Source organism: Acinonyx jubatus, chromosome D4, assembly GCF_027475565.1.
Source record: "Acinonyx jubatus isolate Ajub_Pintada_27869175 chromosome D4, VMU_Ajub_asm_v1.0, whole genome shotgun sequence".
Taxonomy (NCBI): domain Eukaryota; kingdom Metazoa; phylum Chordata; class Mammalia; order Carnivora; family Felidae; genus Acinonyx; species Acinonyx jubatus.
The window spans coordinates 61,064,382-61,087,667 of record NC_069391.1 but is presented as its reverse complement, the minus strand read 5'-3'; the positions used below and the strand labels follow the sequence as shown (position 1 = coordinate 61,087,667).

Sequence of the window (23,286 nt, the reverse complement as noted above, 5' to 3'; positions counted from 1 at the left end):
TTGTTGTATTCACACTTTATCTATTTACATAATATTTAATTATGTCAGATAATTAGCACAAGTAGCATAAACTGGATTGGAAATAAACACTTGATTGCTAAGCATGCAATTCAACTGGTACTTAGACATAATAAACATACTCAAGTTTGTATACTGTGTGGTGTTTTTCAGAGATAATATATAGTGTGTATCCTTTATCTGGCAAATCTGTTAAATAGAAGGTTATTGAGAGCTTCTACTATAGTAGGCCACTAAGAGTAAGTGGCTGTAGGTGGCTGGTTAGTTTGTTTAGTGGCTCAATTGATAATTTGTACTCAATATTATAGAATGAATTTTGAGTCCTTCAAGTTAATTTCATTAAGATATATCAAGGAACTGATTGTTAGAAAGGATTACTAATAAAAGGCAAGCAGATATGAAGAAAACATTCATTTGATTTACATCTGGTATTTTTTCTTTCTTTCTTTCTTTCTTTCTTTCTTTCTTTCTTTCTTTCTTTCTTTCTTTCCTTCCTTCCTTCCTTCCTTCCTTCCTTCCTTCCTTCCTTCCTTCTTTCTTTCTTCCTTCCTTCTTTCCTTCCTTCCTTCCTTCCTTCCTTCCTTCCTTCCTTCCTTCCTTCCTTCCTTCTTTCCTTCTCTTTCTTTCTTCTTTCTTTCTTTCTTTCTTTCTTTCTTTCTTTCTTTCTTTCTTTCTCTTTCTTTCTTTCTTTCTTTCTTCCTTTTGTTTCTTTTCTTTCTTTCTCTCTTTCTTCAGTAGGCTCTATGCCCAGCGTGGAACCCAATGTGGGGCTTGAATGCATGACCCTGAGATCAAGACCTGAGCTGAGATCAAGAGTTGGATGCCCGTACATCTGGTATTTCTATACCAGGTTTCTTTTCCATTCATCATTGTTATCAGCTTGTATTTGATAATTTTATCAGTCATGATTTAGTGACAGATTATGGCTACTGCCCTGGGTAACTTAAGCAGAAATGGATTTGATACTGGAGCTGTTGAAGTTTGGAGAGCAGGCACTGGATGTATCCCAGAACACTACTGCTGGAGGTGCTGCTAACAGATCTGCCATTCTGCCACAAATAGAAAGCTGAAGAATCAGGGTCTGGGATCATAGCACCATGGCTGAAATCTGGGGTGCAGGAGGTTGCTGCTGCATTTGTTTGTTCCATGAACATGCTGTCTTAGTTGTCATCCAGAGATCAGTAATAGTGCCAGGACTGTTCTTAAGAGCTAAATTACCTGTGCTAGTTCTGTTCCAGTAAGAAGAAAACCTTGTGGTCTCCAATTCGGTCCACACTCTGTCCAGTTCTGAATTCAAGCCTCTTCATATTGGAAGAATTTAAAGCATATCTGGAATGCCTTTTGCAATGTAGATTTCAGCTCTTCAGACTACTCAGTCTCTTGCAGATGCAAACTCTTTGAGTGTTTACCCTATGACTTCCATTATGCCTACGATGTCTGAGGCTTGGTTTCTTTCCTTCCTTTTTTCCCCCCTCAAATCTCTCTCTGGGGCTATGTGGATTCTCTCTATTCTACTTCCTTCTGCTAATGTCCTTCCTTTGGTCATTCTCTGTTTATGCAAAAGGAAGAAAAATGGCTGTCCCAGCCCTTCATGGCTTCCTCTCTTCCCCAATTCTGAGTTCCTAGGGCAGTAATGGAGCTTGTGCAGGTCAATTGCAGTATGCAGTATTTGGCTGCCTGGGCTTACTGCCATGAGTGGGAGAAATTCTTGAGGGAAGGAGGGAAGATGGCTTCCAGGGCTGAGGGGTGGAGGCTTTTTCTGAATGGTCTCATTCAAAGGGCTAAGATATAATTGATTCTCATGATTTTTGGTAGTTATGTTACATAAAGTCACTGAGAATACTGAATTACTGAATACTGAGGGGAAATACAGGGTTAGATTTCTGTGAGGCTTTGATCACACATTTTTGTCAACTGAGCTGTATGTCAATCACCTTGTTTTATGTGTATTTCTGGGTTTTTTTTTTTTAATGTTTATTTTTTTGAGAGAGGAGGGAGAGTATGAGCTGGGGAGGGGCAGAGAGAGAGTGAGAGAGAGAATTCCAAGCAGGCTTCGCACTGCCAGCATAGCGCCCGACGCAGGGCTCAAACCCACCAACTGTGAGATCATGACCTGAGGGGAAATCACCTGAGCCACCCAGGCACCCCTGTATATTTCTGTTTTAAAGGCACCTTATTTAATATATAATTGTTGATTCACTAACATTGAACCCATGCCAGCAGCACTGTAACTTATGCCTGAAGTTACATAACCTAGTACGTTTGTCATAGGGCACATTATAGCTTTCTTGCACTTAGGAACTTATGCTTGGGGACTGTTTTAAGCAGCTAAATCACCAATAAGAAACAGAAAAAATGCAAATACCACTGGCACTAAAGAGAGTGCAAAAATATATTTGTTTACAGTTTGAGGACTGAAACAAGAGGGAGCATGTCCTTGTTTGACCTCTGCTGAAGGGATGTGATATTGGCTGATTCAAATATTTCAATACTGCGAATGTTTATGAATGGCCATGCAGGTGCCACAAGTATTGGTTTGGGGGTTACAGATAAATTTTAGCAAGTAGGTGAATTTGCAAATGCTGAAACCAGGAATAATGAGGGATGACTGTGTATATATGGAGTGAGGGTGAGAAGAACATTAAAAATGACCATTAGTTGGTGGGGAGTGTTGCCAGGAAAGGCTTCATAATGGAGTCTATGTGTGAGATAACCCTGACCTGTAGTATTACAGCCACTTGTGTGCATGTTCCCTCATGCACTTGTAAGCTCTGAGGATTATGCTGGTCAGTGCTGGCTGAAAAAGGCAGAGCAGGACCATGGATGGATTGAATGAACTAGGATTGGGACTGTGGGGTAGAGAAGCAGATTTTAGAGGAAGGATTCCTTTTTCTTCCTAGTAACTTTTGGATTAAGTTTTCTCTCTGTTGAGTTTGAGAATCATCTAAAAATGGCTCTGCCTACTAGGCATTTAGATTTGCTGGACTTGGATTTAGGGGAGAGAGGTCCTTGTTGCATATTTCTGAGGCATTGGTAAGGACAGTTGGATGACAGTGTCTGTCTGTGACTGATGGAAAGGGAAGACAACCACAGAAAGAACCTTGTGGTATACCAGTTGTGAAAGATTTGGCTCTGGAGGAGTGCAGAAAGGAGTTCAGGGTGGAGGGTGGAGTTAACCATGAGAGAGTGAATGGAGGATGGTATATGTCCTCCCCATCTGCAGTAGCTGTACCAGGGGAGGACTTATTCAGTTTTAAAGGCTACTAAGAGACTGGGAAGAGGACTAAAGACAGCATGTAGACAATAGCAATTAGAAAGTCATGGGGGCACCTGGGTGGCTCAGTCGGTTAAGTGACTGACTTCGGCTCAGGTCATGATCTCACAGTTCGTGAGTTCAAGCCCTGAGTCGGGCTCTGTGCTGGCAGCTCAGAGCCTGGAGCCTGCTTCTGATTCTGTGTCTCCCTCTCTCTCTGCCCCTCCCCTGCTCATGCTCTGTCTCTCTCTGCCTCAAAAATAAATAAAAACATTAAAAAAATTATAAATAAAAAAAAAGAAAGTCACTGGCAACCTTACCCAGAGTGATTTCAATGCACTTGTGGATGGAGATGTCAGATTGCAGCAGGACTGATGATTGAATAGATGGAGTGGACAACATGAATGTAGGCTATTCTCTGTTGGGTTTTGTCTGTGAGGGGTTGTAGAGCAAAGGCTATAGCTGGGGTCTTTCTGGGAGGGGGATGGTGTACAGAGAACCTTTAAAAATTATGTGGGAGAGATTTGAGCATGTGTATAGGCAGTGGGGAAGAAGGTAATAGAAGGGATTTAATTTGAAAAGTTTTTTTTTTTTTTTTGTAAATTTTTTTTAACATTTTTATTTATTTTTGAGAGACAGAGAGACAAAGCATGAGGGGCTGGGGGCAGAGAGAGAGGGAGACACAGAATCAGAAGCAGGCTCCAGGCTCTGAGCTATCAGCACAGAGCCTGACATGGGGCTTCAACCCACCAACTGTGAGATCATGACCTGAGCTGAAGTTGGACGCTTAACTGACTGAGCCACCCAGGCACCCCATTTTTTTTTTAAGCCAACATCTGTGTCATTACTGTGTAGCCTGACAATGTGCTAGATTCTTACATTTAACTTCGAACTGAGTACCCATTACAATGCTGTAGGGAGGAGTGGTATTAATGAGGAAATAGAGGTCTAGCTTAAGAAACTTTCCAGAGGTCATGTGGTCATTAAGTGGGGGAGACAGGAGGGATAAGAATCCAGTTCTGGGGTTGCCTGATTGGCTCAGTCTGTAGAGCATGCAACTCTCAATCTCAGGGTAATGAGTTCAAGCCCCACATTGGGAATCATGCCTACTTTAAAAAAAAAAAAAAAAAAGAATCCAGTTCTGTCTGGCTCTGTCTGGCTCTGTCTGCCTCCACCTGGCTGCCTCTTAAGTGAAATAGTCACAATTTGAAAGAAATATACAAGGTGATTTACTTCAACATCCATTGTAATAGTAATTAAAAAAAAATATCATTCTGTTTGGTTGAGATTACCAGTGTGATGTCAATTTAGTTTAAGTGCTGGAAAGCCGAGTAACTGTCACTGGCTACAGTAATCTTTTGTTTAGTCTAGTGCTTCAACCTAAGGATTTGGGCACAGACTAATTAATCAACATGGTTGTGGCCATTGTACTGTTAGAGATGAATGGAAACTTTATCCCAAGGGAAAAAGATAATGGGATTTCTAACAATTAGGTGGTTGTTGTGTTGTGCAAGCTGTGACTGAATAGAATCTATCTTTCCCCAAACCTCATCTCCCATTTTCTAATAGTTGCCTATTTAGTAGAATCTGACTGTTGATAAAGGAACTCTGACATTCTGCTATTGAACTTTACAAGTATAAAATAATAGGTTAGGCAGTTAGAAAAAGTCTGAGTATTGAATCTAAAAGGTTCAATGTTCTAATTTATGCCTTTTAAATGAGGATATTCTCAGGTTTATAAGAATGTAGATATGCATATGCATACATATTAAACATATTAAAGACCCTTTATTCTAGTTGTGTTACTGCTCTTTTATAATATTATTATTAAAAAAATTTTTTTAATGTTTATTTATTTTTGAGAGAGAGAGAGAGACAGAATGTGAGCAGGGGAGGAGCAGAGAGAGAGGGAATCCTAAACAAGCTCCAGGCTCTGAGTTGTCAGCACAGAGCCTGACACGGGGCTTGAACTCACAAACCATGAGGTCATGACCTGAGCCAAAGCTGGACGCTCAACTGACTGAGCCACCCAGGCGCCCCTATAATACTATTTTTTTTTTTTTTTGAGTAAGCTCTATGCTCAGCATGTGGCTTGAACTCATGAACGTGAGATAAAGAGTTGCATGCTCTACTGACTGAGCTAGCAAGGCATCCATTGTGTTATTTTTCTTTTAATCTAATTTTTTTCTCCCTTGTTACATTATTGTGCTTTTCTGTGCAAATATCTGGTGGCTGGTTGTTGGTGCATACATATAGTTTTTATCCAATATGTAATGCTCTTTTTATTCTCTAACAGTCTTACTTTTCATTGGAATAGCCATATAAGTGATGGTGTATCCTTCTCAGTGTATCTTATCAGGAGGCACATGATATCTAATTTTCTTAGTAGTGATTTAGTTTTGAAGTGATAATGTACTCTCATTAGTCTTTGATAGCTTGCTTGCTTTCTGGAACAACATGTTTTAGTCACATATTATACATTTCTTGTCCCAGACCTGGAACTAGCCTTTTCTTCAAATATCCCTGGTTCTTTTTATTGAAATATAATATTTAGAGACCATAATTTGTGTGCAGTAATTTTTATTACTGTTTTGTCATTGTTTCTATGCCTTTTTCAGTGGGCAGTATTAGAAGATAAACATTTTAAGAGAAAAAAATCTTGAGTTCATATTGCTATTTCAAATTCTAATGAAAGACTCACTTTTTATGTAATCAAAGGATTTTATATTGGTATCTCTTGATCCTGAGATCAAAACCTGAGCTGAGATCAAGAGTCAGACACTTAACCACTGAGTGACCCAGGGACCCTATAATGAAAATCTTGATTCCTAATGACGTTAGCATTATTGCTTACTTGCTGTATCTTATAGTGTACTTGTAATAGTTAAAAAAGACCTAACACTAATATTACTACTAAAAAATCTAACAAAGAAATGTAATTTATATACATTTAAAAAATCATCCTATATCCTAAAATATATCCTGTTAGAATCTACAGCCTAAATACTGTGATTCGAAGTTACTTAAGCAATTCTTTTCCTTGTTTGCTCATGTCACTGACTTATTATACAGTTAATTTGTTTTTCAGGTGTTAGGCCTGGCTTTTTTTTTCTTTTTAATTTTGTTTTTAATTTTGTATATCATTAATGTGATTGCTGAGTTAAAACTAGAAAAAGGGCTATACTCATAAAAGTTTTGCTTCCTTACCTGTCTCTTCTTTTCACTATAGGTAACCATTTTTGTGGGTTGGATCTTGCTTCCTATACAAAAAGTAGAATATTATAAACTCTGTTCTGCACGTTGCTTTTTTAATTTAACAGTGTAATTTGGAAATCACCCCAGATCTGTACTTAGAGATCCTTCTCATTCTTTTTATGTTGCCTATACTCTGTTGTTGGAAGTACCACACTGATCCAACCAGACACCTATTGGTGGACACTTAGGGAAGTGTAAGAGATACAAGAACGAAAACCAAGAAATGACTTGTGTCATTAATATCTGACTCAGTGCATTTGAAAAATTGATGCAAGACTGAAGTGGACACATAAATTAGATATTATATATTATAAGATTTAGTGCTGGGAAGAAGTTTGGGGTTTGCAACTAGAATCAATTACACTGTGGGCATTTCATGGAAAGAAAATTGCTTCTCCTGACCCACTCACTGAAGTCTAGACCTCGTTGTAGTCTGACCCAGGAAAGGAATGTTATGTGGGGTGGAGCCAAGAGTGAATATTTGGCAATTTTGCTGGTTTCAACACCTCTTCTGTATACTTAATTCTGAGAAGATGACACCCTGGGTGCTCCAGTATCTGTTAATCTTGCCAGATCTTTGGTGAACAGGAGAAGGAGAAGCACTGCTCAGTTCGCCCAGGAGGATGATTTCTGCCTGTTTCCATCCACCAAGAGTATAAAGAGTGGTACAGTCAGGATTGTGAGTTGGAAAGAATATAGGCTGTTGGAAAGAATCTACATGTTTACTTGGATCACTTCTCTTCAGGAACCTTCTCCTGGGACTCATCCTAGATTCTGTGCAATAAAAGAAACTTTTGCACAGATTTATCTGTTGCCTTGACTCTTCTTTCCCAGAACTGTCTCCCTGAGTCCAACTTCCCATTCTTACTTCTGATCTCTGTAGGCTGGTAGAGCAAGGTGGACTGCTGATTTGAATGGGACCAAAAAGACTAAAGAAGAGCCCCCTGGGTCTCTGGGAGAGGATTGAGGTCTGGCTTAGGCAAAAAATGATTAATAGACTGAGGATTTTCTTTGCTGTCTTGCTCTCTAACTTAGGGCTCCAGGCCTGTGAGGTCCTGGGATGATAGAAAAGGGAAGAATTTAAAGCCCGATGTCCCTGTTGTGTTTCAGTTCCTAGATAGGCAGTGCTAGTGGCTAATGTGGCATTTTCAGGGTGGTCTGCCAGTTTTCTACCCAACTGAGAAAGATGAAGGAGTCAGATGGAAGGTCAGAGTATTATAGGCTTTACTATTGGTGAAACTGGGTTGGAGAATGTGGTAGGCTACTATGTTCCCATCAATATGACCCCTGATGCCTGCGTTAGTTTGCTAGGGCTGCCATAACAAATTACCACAGACTTGGATGGCTTAAAACAAGAGAAATTTATTCTCTCACAGTTCTGCAGGCTAGAAGGCCAAAATCAAAGTGTCAGTAGGGCCATGCTTTCTGTAAAGGATTTGGGGAAGAATCTGTTCTGTGCCTTTGTCTTAGCATCTTATATTTGCTGGCATTTCTTGGTTTGTAGCTGCATGACTCCAGGCTGCCTCCCTCTTCACATGGTATTCTTCCCTCTTTGTTCAGCCCTTCTCCTCTTATACAGACACCAGTCATACTGGACTAGGGTCCGCCCTCATGAAGCATGACCTCATCTTAACTTGATTACATCTGCAAAACCCCTGTTTTCAAATAAAGTCACATTCACATGTATTAGGGGTTAGGTTTTAACACATCTTTTGTGGGGACATAATTCAACTCATAACAATGCCTGACTGAGGCACTCTGCAAGTAGAAGCTTATTTGGCTCACTGTGAGGCCCAAAGTGGGTGAGCTTCAGTGTTGCAATAGAAATGCCAGACTTCCAGGGTGCCTGGGTGGTTCAATTGATTAAGCATCTCACTCTTGATTTCGGCTCAGGTCATGATCTCAGGGTCATGAGATTGAGCCCTGTGTCGGGGCCACGCCCCAGCGTGGAGCCTGCTTGGGATTCTTTCTCTTCCTCTCTCTCTCTCTGCCCCTCCCCAGCTTGCATGCTCGCAGGCTCTCGCTCTCTCTCTTTCTCTCTCAAAATAAATAAATAAACATTTTTTGAAAAAAAAAAAAAAAGAGAGATGCGAGATTTCCAGCTGCCTCTGGTGGACTTAGCACTTGGGAACTGAAGTAGAGTAGAGTAGTCACACCTGTTCCTTCTGGACTTTGCTCAGTTTCTTTTAAAATCTCACTGTAGGGAGGGAGGAGTGAGGGCTGGCAAGGATGCCTCCAGTGTTCGGGCGAGTGCACATGAGGAAGCATAGGGGAGTGTTCTCTTCTAATATCACATGACTGATAATTGTGCCTTAGTTCATTTTCTTTTTAGCTTAATTATCTGCTTAAATGGTGAGTGCTTTATCTCTTAGGATTGCAGTAGATCCTTAAGTGTTCTCTTCCGAGGCAGTTAGCAGTGCAGACCAGTTCTGTGGGAAGGCGTTGTCTAAGAAAATAATACCCCTAAGATGAGAACCATCCATTTTTATGTTTTTCATAGAAGTTGCTTAAATAAGAGAACAGAAGTTGGAAATACAGGTGTACACAGGAAAGCAATATAGGATATAGATTTACATTTAGCAGGAAAGTATCAGCCCCAGTTTCTTTTTTTATTGCCAAATAAAGATACATGATTAAAATAAGAATAGATGTTTGTCCTTCATGATAAGGTAAATTTTTTCAGAAAAGAAGCTTGGGAGAATTACAGAAGTATGAATTAGTGTTAGGCTTTTCTTCACTTAATAAAAAAGATCTTTAGCTCATTAAGAAAAAAATCTTAGGGTATTTACCAGAAATATGACTATTTGGTTTTGGTGGTTTATAAAAACATTGAAGGCTAGCTCTGTAGAAGCAAAACAACAAAGTTGTCATCACAGTATTGCTGTTACTCACTTTGGGGATTCAGTCTCTAAAGAGGGGGAACATTGAAAAAATGATCATTGTATCACCTTCAGCTGAAAATCATAGGTATATTCTTCCCAAAATATAACAGTCTTTTTCTAAGAATCATTGTTGCAAGAGCATTTTAAACCTACTTTTCTGCATGATTCAGAGAAGTAAAAGTAAAGGAGAAAGAAGGGTGGCTGGGAATTTGTGCAGCATGATTAAATTTGGTAGTGATAAATGTGGATTAGGAAAAACTCAAGGAACAGAAAACTTATAAGTTACCTTTTAAGGGTAAAGAATGTAAGGAAGCAACCCAAAAATGAAATGAAAATGGTTATTAACGCCCCCAAAATGATCAGTATCACTAGTATTCAAAACAAAAACAAACAAACAAACAAAAAAACCCGGAAACTTGGGGCACCTGTATGTTCATTTGGTTAAGATCTGACTCTTGATCTCTGCTCAGGTCACGATCTCATGGTTTGTGGGATCAAGCCCCACATCGGGCTCTGTGCTGATAGCGTAAAGCCTGCTTGGGATTCTCTCTTTCTCTCTCTCTGCCCCTTCTCTGCTCTCTTGCCTTCCCCCCACCCCAAATAAAGAAACTTAAAAATAAAAAAGCTTAACAATAGACTTTTTTGCCTCTCATTTTGGCAAAGATTAGGGTGGTGGGATTAACGTTAAATTTTTAGATACTTTAGTATATTTCAAATTTTATGATGATCATATATTAACTTTATAGATTGAAAAAGGTCTGAAATATAAGCTAACCAGGTCTTTAGTATATGTACCTGATTTGTAGGTATAACTAGTTTTGTGTAGTCAAGGAATAGTGACACCAGGAGGAGGCAAAGTATGTTTCAAAGGCCAGGTAGCAAACTGGGTAGAGATTTAACTCTGATTGCTACTAATTCCCTGCATATATTAATAGACCTCTGGCTTCAGTTTCTTATCAGAACCATTGTTCTGTATTTTAGGCCAAAAATCTTGACTTGTCTGTTTCTCTCACTTCTATCAGGAAATTCTGTTCCGAATATATCTGCAATCTGATCACTTCTCACTTCTCGCTGCTGGTCAAAGTCACCATTTTATTTTGCCTGGATTGGTGTATATTGCCTCTGTGCTTCCAATCTTGTCTTTGCTTGGTACAGCAGCCAGAATGATGCTGCTCACTGCTCTGCTTAAAATCCTCCAGGGGAGTTACCTTAGAAAGCCGTGTCATCTCCTTGAAATACCTGTTAGAGTAGCAAGAATGGGAATGTACAAGAAGGGGAAGAGCCCCAGATTATTTCCCCCAAACTCTCTCTTCTCATCTTCCCTGTCACCATTCTCTTTTTCTTATGAGTGCTAGTCACACTCACATCCTTGCTATTCCTTGAAGAGCCCAAGAGGCTCCTTGCTCTTACTTAGTTCAAAATGCTTTTCTTTCAGATATCTGCATGATTTATTCCCTCTCTCAGGCACCTGAAATGTCTTCCCTCACCTACCCTGTATAAAATAGCTACTCCCTGGTTTCTTCTACAGAGGGCTTATGACTTATTTATTGTCTATTTCACTCCACTCCTTGTTAGGGTTTCTCTTCATCCTTCCTGAATGCCCGCTCAGCAGTTAGGCCTTCAGTAACTGTTGAGTGACTGGCTAGATTTCTCATTTCTTCCCTAGTGGCTTTTTCCTCTGCTGGAGAGCTGTGCATGCCACCCTTGTTCTTTGGCGAGGGAAAAAGTAAGGCTCTCTTCCAGGTACCAAATATTTCTACAAAGGTAATCTGGGAGCTTCTTCCCCCTTTTCACTGCACAGATTTTTGTGTTCTATTATTCTTTACCAGTCAAGCAAATGAGTTTGTTTTCTAAGTAACTTTCCTGTGTGTGAGATCAATGCTTTCCTTTTTCCTGCATTTGGTATCATTTTATGTATATACTTTAGCATTTTGTCATTTATTTCTTCATTCGGTTGGCATGTAGTTATTCTAGCAGATGTTACAAACCAGGCTGGATCCCAGACTGGAAGTTAGGGCTTAAAGAGACAGAGAGTCTGATTTTCCTTTGAGGGGTTTAGAGTTTCAGCGTATGGTCAGAAGTGTCAACTGTTGGGACAGGCAACTGCTATAAGGAATGCAGAGAGGGAGGTCAAAGCAAACAGGATGGTTCACTTAGGCCTACTTGAGAAGGGTTGAGAATCTTGCCAGGTAAGGAGGTAGCTAAAGGCTACTGTGATGGTAGGGAATGGTTTGGGCAAAGGCATGGAGAGTTCTGGTTTGTTGAGAGAAGCACAAATCGGTGCAAGTTGTTGGAGCTTAAAGTATAATGCAGGCTGTGGTGAGGGACAAGGCCCTGATAGTTATGTAAAGGCTTAATCTAGGCACTTCTTAAGGATTATGTGTATCCTGTATAGAGGTTAGACTTCCATCCTGCAACCCATGGATTTGGGCATATGTATCACATATGAAGGGGGATAGGCGAGGACGTGGCCTGGAAGGTTTTTTCTTTTCCATGCCTCGTCCCTGAGGCAAGGAGAATATTTTCTGTCATGTATTAATATATCTATATCCATGCAGATTATTTTCTCCTTTATATTAAGTTAATAGTGGGTGGCAGGGTTTAATTTTGATTCTCCTCACATGTACTTTTTGAGATAGATGCTTATTTAAACCTTTACTGAATGATGATCACATCTTTATCTGTAGCCTTGATCTGTTTTAACCTCTTATTATCCCATAGCATGTTTTCATCTTTAACTTTTTTTAAATTTTTTAATGTTTATTTATTTTGATAGAGAGACAGAGAGTGAGCAGGGGAGGGACACAGAGAGGGAAAGACACAGACTCCGAAGCAGGCTCCAGGCTCTGAGCTGTCAGCACAGAGCCCGACACTGGGCTCAAACTCACGGACTGTGAGATCATGACCTGAGCCGAAGTTGGACACTCAACCGACTGAGCCACCCAAGCGCCCCAGCATATTTTCATCTTTATCTATTCCATCCTGTCACAGTTTTTCTTTTTGTCAGGCAAATTAAAATTATTAAAAAAAAAAAAAAAAAAGGAAAGCTTTGTTCTGAGAGTATTTGTGGTTTGGATTGTCAGATGCCAGGCACTGTTACTGCATCTGGAAGTGGGATGGGGCAGGACTCCTTTCTGGGGCAGGCAGGCCAGTGCTTCTTACTCAGTTTTGCACTCCATGTGTATTAGGTGATTAGTAAATGTTGAGGGAATCATCCTGACTATTGTCAGCATAATTAAGTTCATATTTTTATAGCACAGTCTGCTACCTACTTTTTTACTTTGACATCCTGTAAACTTTCCTCTTTTCTTTTTTCTTTTCTTTTCTTTCCACTTTGCTTTTCTAATTTACATCCAAGTTAGTTAGCCAATGATTTCAGGGGTAGATTCCTTAATGCCCCTTACCCATTTAGTCCATCCCCCCACCTCTCCAGTAATCCTTTGTTTGTTCTCCATATTTAAGAGTCTCTTATGTTTTGTCCCTTTCCCTGTTTTTATATTATTTTTGCTTCCCTTCCCTTATGTTCATCTGTTTTGTCTCTTAAAGTCCTCATATGAGTGAAGTCATATGATATTTGTCTTTCTCTGACTAATTTCGCTTAGCATAATACCCTCTAGTTCCATCCACGTGGTTGCAAATGGCAAGATTTCATTCTTTTTGATTGCCAAATAATACTCCGTTGTGTGTGTATATATATACACATATATATACCGCATCTTCTTTATCCATTCATCCATGGATGGACATTTAGGCTCTTTCCATACATTGGCTATTGTTGATAGTGATGCTATAAACATTGGGGTGCATGTGTCCCTTTGAAACAGCAACCCTGTGTCCCTTGGATAAATACCTAGTAGTGCAAATACTGGGTTGTAGGGTAGTTCTATTTTTTGTTTTTTGGGGAATCTCCATACTGTTTTCTGGAGTGGCTGCACCAGTTTGAATTCCCACCAGCACTGCGAAAGAGAGGATTCTCTGCATCCTCGCCAACATCTGTTGTTGCCTGAGTTGTTAATGTTAAACATTCTGACAGGTGTGAGTAGTATCTCATTGTGGTTTTGATTTGTATTTCCCTGATGATGAGTGATGTTGAGCATTTTTTCATGTGTCTGTTTGCCCTCTGGGTGTCTTCTTTGGATAAGTGTCTATTCATGTCTTTTGCCCAGTTCTTCACTGGGTTATTTGTTTTTTGGGTTTTGAGTCTGATAAGTTCTTTATAGATTTTCAGTACTAACCCTTTATCTGATATGCCATTTGTGAATATCTTCTCCCATTCCATCAGTTGCCTTTTAGTTTTACTGATTGTTTCCTTTGCTGTGCAGAAACTTTTTATTCTGATGAGGTCCCAATAGTTCATTTTTGCTTTTATTTCCCTGGCTTCTGGAGACGTGTTGAGTAAGAAGTTGCTGCGGCCAAGGTCAAAGAGGTTTTTGCCTGCTTTCTCCTTGATGATTTTGATGGCTTCCTGTCTTACATTGAGGTCTTTCATCCACTTAGAGTTTATTTTTGTGTATGGTGTAAGAAAGTGGTCCAGGTTCATTCTTCTGCATGTCACTGTCCAGTTTTCCCAGCACCACTTGCTGAAGAGACTGTCTTTATTCCATTGGATATTCTTTCCTGCTTTGTCAAAGATTATTTGGCCATACGTTTGTGGGTCCATTTCTGGGTTCTCTATTGTGTTCTGTTGATCTGAGTGTCTGTTTTTGTGCCAGAACCATACTGTCTTGTGGATTACAGCTTTGTAATACAGCTTGAAGTCCGTCCTATAATCTTTTCTAAGCTCCTGACAAACTAACCTCTCTCTGTCCTTACAGTACTTCTGGGTATTTTCACTGCTTGGAATACTCTTTCTCTTGTCTGGCAAACCTTACACCTTCTAATAAGTCTTGACTGTGTTCCTTTCTGGGGAAGTCATTTCTGAGTAATTTAGGTGGAGTTAGTTACTCCTGCCAGCATACAGTTTTGTGTTGAGGTTTGTTCTGCCTCTAGACAGTGAGTTTGGATGGTGAAGACAAACCTTATCCATTTCTCTGTCTCCAGTACTTTAGTCTGGTGCTTGGTAGTTTTGCTGAATGGGTAGTTTGTAAATTGTTCTGGGAAAGATTATGACAAGTGGAAGTACACCTAAAGTCAAGTCTGTGCTGGGGATGTTGAACATTGTCCATTCACTACTCAACCTAGACTAGGCCTTTATGCAGGTGCATGTATGACCGAGTGTTTCAGAACTGGTACATAGAAACAACACCTTTTGTAAACTTGTGAAGTTAGAAAATTTGTTCTTACTAGGAAGGATTTTGAGTAGGCAAGTAATACAATCAGGTCAGTGATTGAATCACAGAAAGAGGAAGTTGGGAGGAGGAAGATTAGAGGCTGGCTTTTCCCCCAAGAGTCCAGGGAGAGATAAGGAAGTCTCCTCAATGATGTGGTAGAGGGAATGGTAAATAAAGGAGAAGAGTTCCTCCTGGGAATGCTTACATGCTTTTTGGGAGAAATGACCGTCAACCTTAAGCACACAATAATTCAGTGCTGATGACTGCATCATCTCCTCTGCAGAGACTGCCCTAAACCATCATGGAGGTGGCTGAGGTAGAGAGTCCTCTGAACCCCAGCTGTAAGATCATGACCTTCAGACCCTCCATGGAGGAGTTCCGGGAGTTCAACAAATACCTCGCGTACATGGAGTCTAAAGGAGCCCATCGAGCGGGTCTTGCAAAGGTGATTATCCTCAGATCTTTTAAGCCAAAAACAATCACTTGGCCTTTCATTTATGCTCTTAGTTTTCATGATATGGGAGATTGTTTATTCCAAAGGAAGATATTTGCAATTTTTTTTCTTGTTAACCATGCAGGGCATTTGATTTCTTCACAGAATAATTATCTTATTTTTCAGTTAACTATTTATGCTAGGTTATGTTCTAGGGATTTTTTTTATTTTAATTTAAAATTTTTTTTTATTTAAACAAAACAAAACAAGAATGGCTCCTAGAAACCAAAGATATCCATGTACGGGGCTCCAAAGGGGTGAGAACTATTCCTTCAACCCTAGGTGACCACTAATCTACTTTCTTTCTCCGTAGATTTGCCTGTTTTCATTTCTTTTCAGTTACTTGCTTAGCAAGTGTGGAGAGTGCTTGCTACATACCAGGCCTGATGCCAGGTGCTGGGGGGTATGATGGGATAGAACAGACCATGTTTCTGCCCCCGTTGAGCGTATATTGTAGTGGTAGCCTCTTTGGGTGGTGAAATAAGGACATTTAAGCAGAGACCCAAAAGATATAAAGAAACCAAGATGGGGGGACACAAAGAATAGCAGGTCCAGAGGCCTGGAGGCTGACCTGAGCTTCAAGTGTGAGAGGAAGGTGGTTTGTGGAATTGGGGTTTAATGAGCAGGGGAAGAGGTTGGTAAGTAAGGTGAGGGCCCTTGAAGGGACCAGATCATACTGGGTTTGCCTGGCCTTAGTAAGGATTGGGGGTTTATTCTCAGTGCAATGGGAAATATTGGTGGGCTTAAAGCAGAGGAGTGGAGGACATGGTGGCTATTTGTATGTTTGTTGTTTTTGTGTCATTATTTTGAAAATGTCACAATGGCTCCTGCATGAAGAATGGATGTGAGGAGACAGAGTGGATACAGGGACTCCTGCCAAGGGTAGTTGTGATATACTGAGGGTCACAGAAAGCACTGAGGAATGCATTGCAGGTTTGTACCCATAGACCCAAAGTTAGAACTCTGTTTTTCTTAATGTTTATTTTTGAGAGAGACGGAGACAGAACATGAGAATGGTCGGGGCAGAGAGAGAGATGAAGTCACAGAATCTGAAGCAGGCTCCAGGCTCTGAGCTGTCAGCACAGAGCCTGATGTGGGGTTTGAACTCACAAGCTGTGAGATCATGACCTGAGCCGAAGTCGGACACTCAACCAACTGAGCCACCCAGGTGCCCCCCCCAAAGTTACAATTTTGTAAGAGAGATTGTCTATATAATTCATCCTTTGATCTCAACCTAAGATGGATTTTCTGTCCTTTCTATAATAGAAATATATTTCAATCAGAAAGCTTCCCTCATAAGAGGCTGGGGGTGAGGGAGGGAAAATTTTTACCTCAGAAGAGTATATTTTATTGCACTTACTTCATTTTATTATTCTAAATGTTAAACTTGTAATCTGGGTTTCTATAGATTTGTCAGCATCACCTCATAAGTTCCTGAGCCCTGTCAGAGCCTGCTCAACTGTATCTGGGTTATGGGTTCTCCTTGGAATCCCCATCTCTGAGGGGAGGTCCAGTAACATTAAGAACAGATATCAGAGGAGAGAACTTCCAGAACTGCAGGGGTTGGTGTTCAAGTCCTCCTGCATCTGGATGCTCCTGCTTGTGCTGGCATCTATCCCCTGAGGTCTGTCAGTTTGTTATGTATAGTTCAAGTCCCTCCTGAAAGGTTTAAAATTTGGTGATATGAAGTAGAATGAAGGTTTATTAGAGGTGGGTGAGAGATAGAAAAGGAAGCTAAAGATAAAACAAAGAGAAAAGTAAAGAGGTTTATAATGAATTTCTCAGGTGAGGAATCCTTACTTTAACCTATTTATTGAGTTAGCTCTTAAAGAACTCCTTTATGGAACCTCAACACCGGATTATCTTTGAAGAGAAAAATAATTCTTGAGTTGAAGAGAATGTCATTTCAGAATCATTTGACACATATAATTTTGATCATAAACTAGTAGTGGGTTAGCAAGGATTTGGGCTTTATTTAGGTGGAGGGAAATTGGGGGTGACAGGTTGTCCCCTTCTCTGGGCTTTGAATGCAGCCCTTTGTCCTGTTTTTCTTGCTTTTTGTTTCTTGAAAACATAGATCTTACTGTGTTCCACTGAGATTAGTGAGTGTCCTGTGGTAGGGTGGCACATTTAGTAACATTAGGAGGGGAAGTAGCACACACACACCCTCACAAGGGAGTTGCAGGCTCACAGGGTACACTTCTGCTGCATTATGAATGCATTATGAATGGCATTTGAATGGCAATTAGTTTCTGAATGTTGAACAAAACACACCTGAATCTAGACATTTTTTTTTTTTTTTGAGGGAGAGAGAATCCCAGAAGGGGCAGAGAGAGAGAGAGAGAAGCACGGCTCACCCAAAGCAGGGCTTGAGCTCACCAGAAGCCAGGCTCGTGCTCACCAAAGGGGGGCTTGAGCTCACCCAATGTGGAACTTGAAGTCATGAACTGTGACATCATGACCTGAACTGAAGTCAGATGCTTAACTACTGAGGCATCCAGGCACCCCTAGACACTTTTTTTTTTTAGTGAGATTTATTGACAAAGTTGGAGAAATTCATTTATTCAATCTTGTGATAATTTTCTTTTACTTATACTAGGAATACAATGAACTGGTTTTTTTTTTTTTTTGGATTTTTTTTGTGGATTTTTTGGCCATTTGTGTTATCTTTTACATGAAGTCACATAAAGTCAGTTTCACCTACTTACCTGTTTTTTTTTTTCTGGAAGTTGCAGCAATAGAAAACGTGTAAAACTTCACCAAATCAAATTGTAAAAATCAAAACTATATTAATGCTGCTAGTTTGCTTTGAGGTCAAGTCCTGGAGACAGAACCACTTATGAGATTCTTTGTTAATGCACAATTTAATGAATTGCTCTTAAAATATGATTTGGAGAAAATGGTTCAGTAGTTCCAATAGTAGTGACTTTGGCCTTAGATTTTTCTTTAATCAACATTTTTTAGATTTATACTCTGGATTTAATTTTTATTTCCATAGTGAGAGATTTGACACACTGACTTCTATGTAAAAGGTGGTGGTCAAGTTGGGAAAGTAAAGAATGTCAGTCTCTTTAAATTAAATGTAAAACTTACATTGTTTTTGTGGAGAACGATTATGATGAACCTTTAATTACATATGAAATGGATAAAATTATTCCACAACAGTAATCTGGACATAGACTACCCTGGGTATAGCTTATGCACATTACATAATTTTGTGTCCTTAAAGTGTGAAGAAAGATTGTAAGATGCACTGTTCTTCCCCTTCCTGCTTCTTCCTCAGTAGGTAAATGGTGATAATAGCAATTTATTTCAATGTAAGTAGTACAAATACAGATTTCAGTTAGAAAATTACTATTGGATATCCAGTCCAGGCTGGGATTGGGGAAATGGTGAAATAAAATAACATGTATGTATTCGTTTTGATAGAATAATCAAGAAGGTAAACTTTAGGAGGAATAGTTTTTTCCTTCAGTTAGACTGATTGAATGTAAAAGTTTAACTTTGGAATGTTTTAAAACCCTAAGTATGTTGTGCTTCCATTTCCTGTGTAAGAGAATCTGATGTGTTGATACTTAAAATTATAGTCCAAAAGTAAGATTTTTGTTATAGACCTGAACTTACAAATTTTTAAAGTTCTGTCTGAACATTTTTATCAAAAGTAAGTGTGAACACATACATGAAATATTTACAAAGATAATGTTTAATGTTCTAAATTAAATTTCTCTAAATTTAGAAAATTGCTACAAAACTTTTTTTCACAAGACAGGAAAATACTAAACTCTAAATATAATATTAATTTTGATTGTAGATGTATTTATTTCTAAACAAGAGCCTGAATCAATCCATGTTTATTTGTTTGAATTACTTGCACTTATTTCTGTTGAAGAAGTTAGCATTTATAATCTTTTTCCCTTTCAGTATATTATGAAGACAATTTAATGTATTTATCCATATCCATTTGGTACGATTATCCATATTCTTTTAAAGTATTGAGTATGGGGGTACCTGGGTAACTCAGTCGAATAAGTGTCTGACTCTTGATTTTGGCTCAGGTCATGATCACACGATTCATGAGTTCAAGCCCTACATTGGGTTCTGCGCTGACAGTGTAGCTCCTGCTTGGGATTCTCTCTCTCTCTCCTTCTCTCTCTACCCCTCCCCTGCTGTCTCTCTCTCTCTCAAAAAGAAATAAACTTAAAAAAAAAAGTGAGAATAGAGACAATCATATTATATGCTATTGAAAACATATACTCAAGGGGTGCCTGGGTGGCTCAGTTGGTTAAGCGTCTAACTTGTGTAAACAATTCAGAGCCTGGAGCCTCCTTCAGATTCTGTGTCTCTCTCTTTCTCTGCCTCTCCCCTGCTCCACTCTGTCTCTATCTCTCAAAAAGAAATAAACATTAAACACAACAACACATACCCAATACTTTATTTTTCAATGTTTATGTATTTTTGAGAGAGAAAGTGCATGTACATGCATGTGTGCAAGGAAGGGGCACAGAGAGAGGGAGACAGAGAATCCCAAGCAGGCTCCGCACGGTCAGTGCTGAGCCTGACATGGGACTTGAACTCATGAACTGTAAGATCGTGACCTGAGCTGAAACCAGAGTCAAATGGTTAACCCACTGAGCCACCTGGGCATCCCTCTATTCTCACTTTAAACTAACATACCTTGGATGCAATAAAATGTGAAATATCTCTGTATTGCTGATATAATTAAATTAACTTTAGATTCGACAGTGCCCTGTTGATTTTTTTTTTTTTTTGGTAGTAAATACTGTCTTTTATCAGCTGTGTAACATTGGACAAATCACTCATTCTTCTGTCCCCCTTTTCTCATTTCATGAAGCTTGACCTAGAGTTTTCACAAAAGCTACTTGCAGGAACACTGTAGATCTGAATATGAAAGACAAAACCTTAAAACACTTATAGTATAACATAGAATGCCTTCATGCTCCAGAGTAGGAAATTTTTTTTTTTTAAACCAAAGGTCAAAGCAGCAAAGTGAACAAATTGGATTTTGTTAAGATTAAGAACTTAATGTTTATCAAAATATACTCTTAAGGTTGGAGGGCAAGTTATAGAGTAAGAGAAGATATTTGATATATACACACATATACATATAGATATTTACAAATGTGTATATACATGATCCAAGAATAACCAGACTATATACAGAATTCCTATACATTAAGAAGAAAAAGACCAACAGTGCAGTAGTAAGATGGTTAAGAGTTGAGTAAGCACTTTATAAAAGGGGATATTCATAGGGAATATATAAAGAGATTTCTTTAATAATTAAGAAAATGCAAATAAGGTCCACAATTGACTACCATTACAGAACTTATGAGAAAGACTAAAATTTAAATGATCGGCAATATAAAGTGATGATGAAGATGTGAAGCAACAGGAATGCTCCATACACTGCTGGTGGGAGTTATTGGTAATAACTGTTAAATTTGATCTATACATATCCTATGTCCCAATAATTTCACTGTTAGGAGTGTCTGTGTATACGAGTTTATTTTAGAGAACTGTGTGCTCATATGCAGCAGAAGATGCATGCAATATTATTAATAGCTGTATTCTTTGCAAAAGTCAATAAACAGAAAAAAACAAGTGACCACTAAATGGTCATCCATTTATGGATAAATATTTGTATGAAGGAATATTGAGTAGGAATGAAAATCAATGAACTTCAGCTATGTAGGTCATAATAGGTGTGTTTTTTTTTAATAAAGTTAATTTATTTATTTTTAGAGACAGTGAGTGAGCTTGCACAAGAGCAGGGGAGGGGCAGATAGACAGGATAGAGAGGGAGAAGAGAATCCCAAGCAGTCTCCATGCTGACAGTGTAGAAGCAGATGTGGGGCTCAAACTCATGAACCATAATCATAGGCCATCATATTTGACCCCTAACAAAAATATTGAGTGAAATAGAAAAGATAAACCTCAAAGAAGATATGTATATATGGATGATTATATTTCTGTACATTCCAAAAAAAAAAAAAAACAAAACGGTGCTGGGATGCATACCCAGGCATAAAACTATACACTCCAGCAAGGAAATGAATATCATAAATGCTATGTGAGTGGTTACCTTTTGGGCAAGAAAGGGATGTGTTTGATGGGCAGTTGGAGGTACTCTGGTGTTTGCTTTATAATAATTCACAGTTACATCTTTGTGATTGTGCATTTTATTAATGTGTGCTATGTTTTGTGATTAATTTTTTAAAGTTTATCTTAAAAATTAAAACAATTTCTAAAGGTGAATAAATTCCAGCTATAAATCATGACTTTATAACTTTGTCCCTTCTAATTTTAATCACATGAACATATGTTTTTGGTCTTATTGTTAATGATCTTTTCATTGTTTTTTTTAAAAATTTTTTTAAAAGACAATCTTTTTAAAAAATTATTTATTTATTTTAGAGAGAGAGCAAGCGAGAGTGTGAGTGAGGCAGAGGGGCAGAGGGAGAGAGAGGGAGAATCTTAAGCAGGTTCCATGCTCAGCGTGGAGCCTGATGCAGGGCTCAATCCCATAACCCTGAAATGATGACCTGAGCTGAAATCGAGAGATGGACGCTCAACCAACTGAGCCACCCAGGTGCCCCTAATCTTTTCATTGTTAATAACCAAGTGTTTAAATAGTGTTGGAAAAGAGTGGTGTGCTGAACAACCTCATACAGGAACATAAAAGTTGATAATGCACGTCTCTTTCTAACTTTGTGTTCAGTTATGTCATGTAGGTAAGCTCAAATTAGCCATGGTGGGAGTAATTACATCATGGAAATAAGCAAGAGCTACAAACCAGGGTTTTCTCTACCTTCCTGGAAACTGATTGTTAAACATTTACTAACACACCAACCACTATGCTGTTTGCTGTATCGTGTGAGAGGTATTTAAAGAGAATAATACTGACTAAACAAATGTTTACTTATTTTTTATCATATTAATATAGGCATTATTTGAACTTCAAGTTATTTTGCTTCTATGTATCTCTTCATTTTACCTTTAAAATTGAGAGGTTAATAGTATCAACTAAAAAATAAGTTGATAAAAGTATAGTTGATATAAAAGTACTATTTGGTATAGTGCACAATAAATTTTGCTATTTCTAAAAAATCATATCAGTAAGGTGAATATTTAAGAGAATGAAAGTATTTCCCTTCATCTGAATCCTCATTGTTCTTTTATGCATTTGTTATAGAAATGCTGAGAAATTCTTTGTTTGTATTCCGTTGGAATATTTTCCAGATAATATTTTATTTATTATTTTATTTTTAGGTGATTCCTCCTCGGGAATGGAAGCCAAGGCAGTGCTATGATGACATTGATAATTTGCTTATTCCAGCACCGATTCAGCAGATGGTCACAGGGCAGTCGGGACTGTTCACTCAATACAACATCCAGAAAAAAGCCATGACAGTGAAAGAGTTCAGGCAGCTGGCTAACAGTGGCAAGTGAGTGCATGCAGTTTGCTATTTTTATTTTTTTCAAAGATATACATGAACATGGGAGGAAACCAAAGAGGAGCTTGTGATGAAAAGCAGTGGTTTTCTGCATATCTTCTTTCAGTTTTCATTTAACTGTTCCTGTTTTCTCTTCTTCAGGTGGTTGCCTGATTACATTTAGTTTACTCCTGAGGAAGTTGTTTCTCGTTTTATCATCTTATTCATAATATCTATAAATGGTTTTTTCTATATTTTAGTTGCCCTGAAATTTTGATTCTACACATTGTTCATATTTGTTAGGCAAATTTTCTTCTTTGTGTCAGAGTGCTTAAATCTTTTTTTTTTTCCTTTTTTTTGGCAACTCTGAGGTAAACTTTTCTTTCTTTCTTGGCTGACAGGACTTTTCACACCCATGCTCCTCCCAGCACCTTTTTCCTGTCCACACAGTGGCAGCGTATTCCAAAAGGTACCATAGCCATGTGGTTGGGGAGTCACTTCACATTCTAGGCTTTTGGAGTTGGGGGCTTGGGAATACTGTCCACCCCCAACAAATTTTTACCAGCAAGAGGCCATGATATCCCCAGCTCCCAAACCTGTATCCTGGTGGGAGGTGGAAATGCCTCCTTAGCTCTTCACACCTTAGAGAAGCAGGACCACA

General features: G+C 38.9%; 1 protein-coding gene across 26 annotated transcripts in view; it reads left to right on the top strand.

Moving 5' to 3' along the window:
- The window catches only part of KDM4C (lysine demethylase 4C), a 425,929-nt gene that overhangs the window by 22,561 nt on the left and 380,082 nt on the right, over positions 1–23,286 (top strand). For 13 of the 26 annotated variants that reach the window (XR_008291191.1, XR_003416491.2, XR_008291192.1 and 10 more), the window contains 3 exons: positions 754–853; positions 14,962–15,123; positions 22,462–22,637. Coding sequence is in view for 22 of the 26 variants with exons in the window: in XM_053205109.1 (XP_053061084.1) it covers positions 14,980–15,123; positions 22,462–22,637 (320 nt within the window). In the remaining 4 variants the exon portion in view is untranslated. Of the gene's footprint in view, positions 1–753; positions 869–14,961; positions 15,124–22,461; positions 22,638–23,286 lie in introns of those variants that run through there. The other 13 variants (XM_053205108.1, XM_053205120.1, XM_053205106.1 and 10 more) reach the window with 5 other exon arrangements.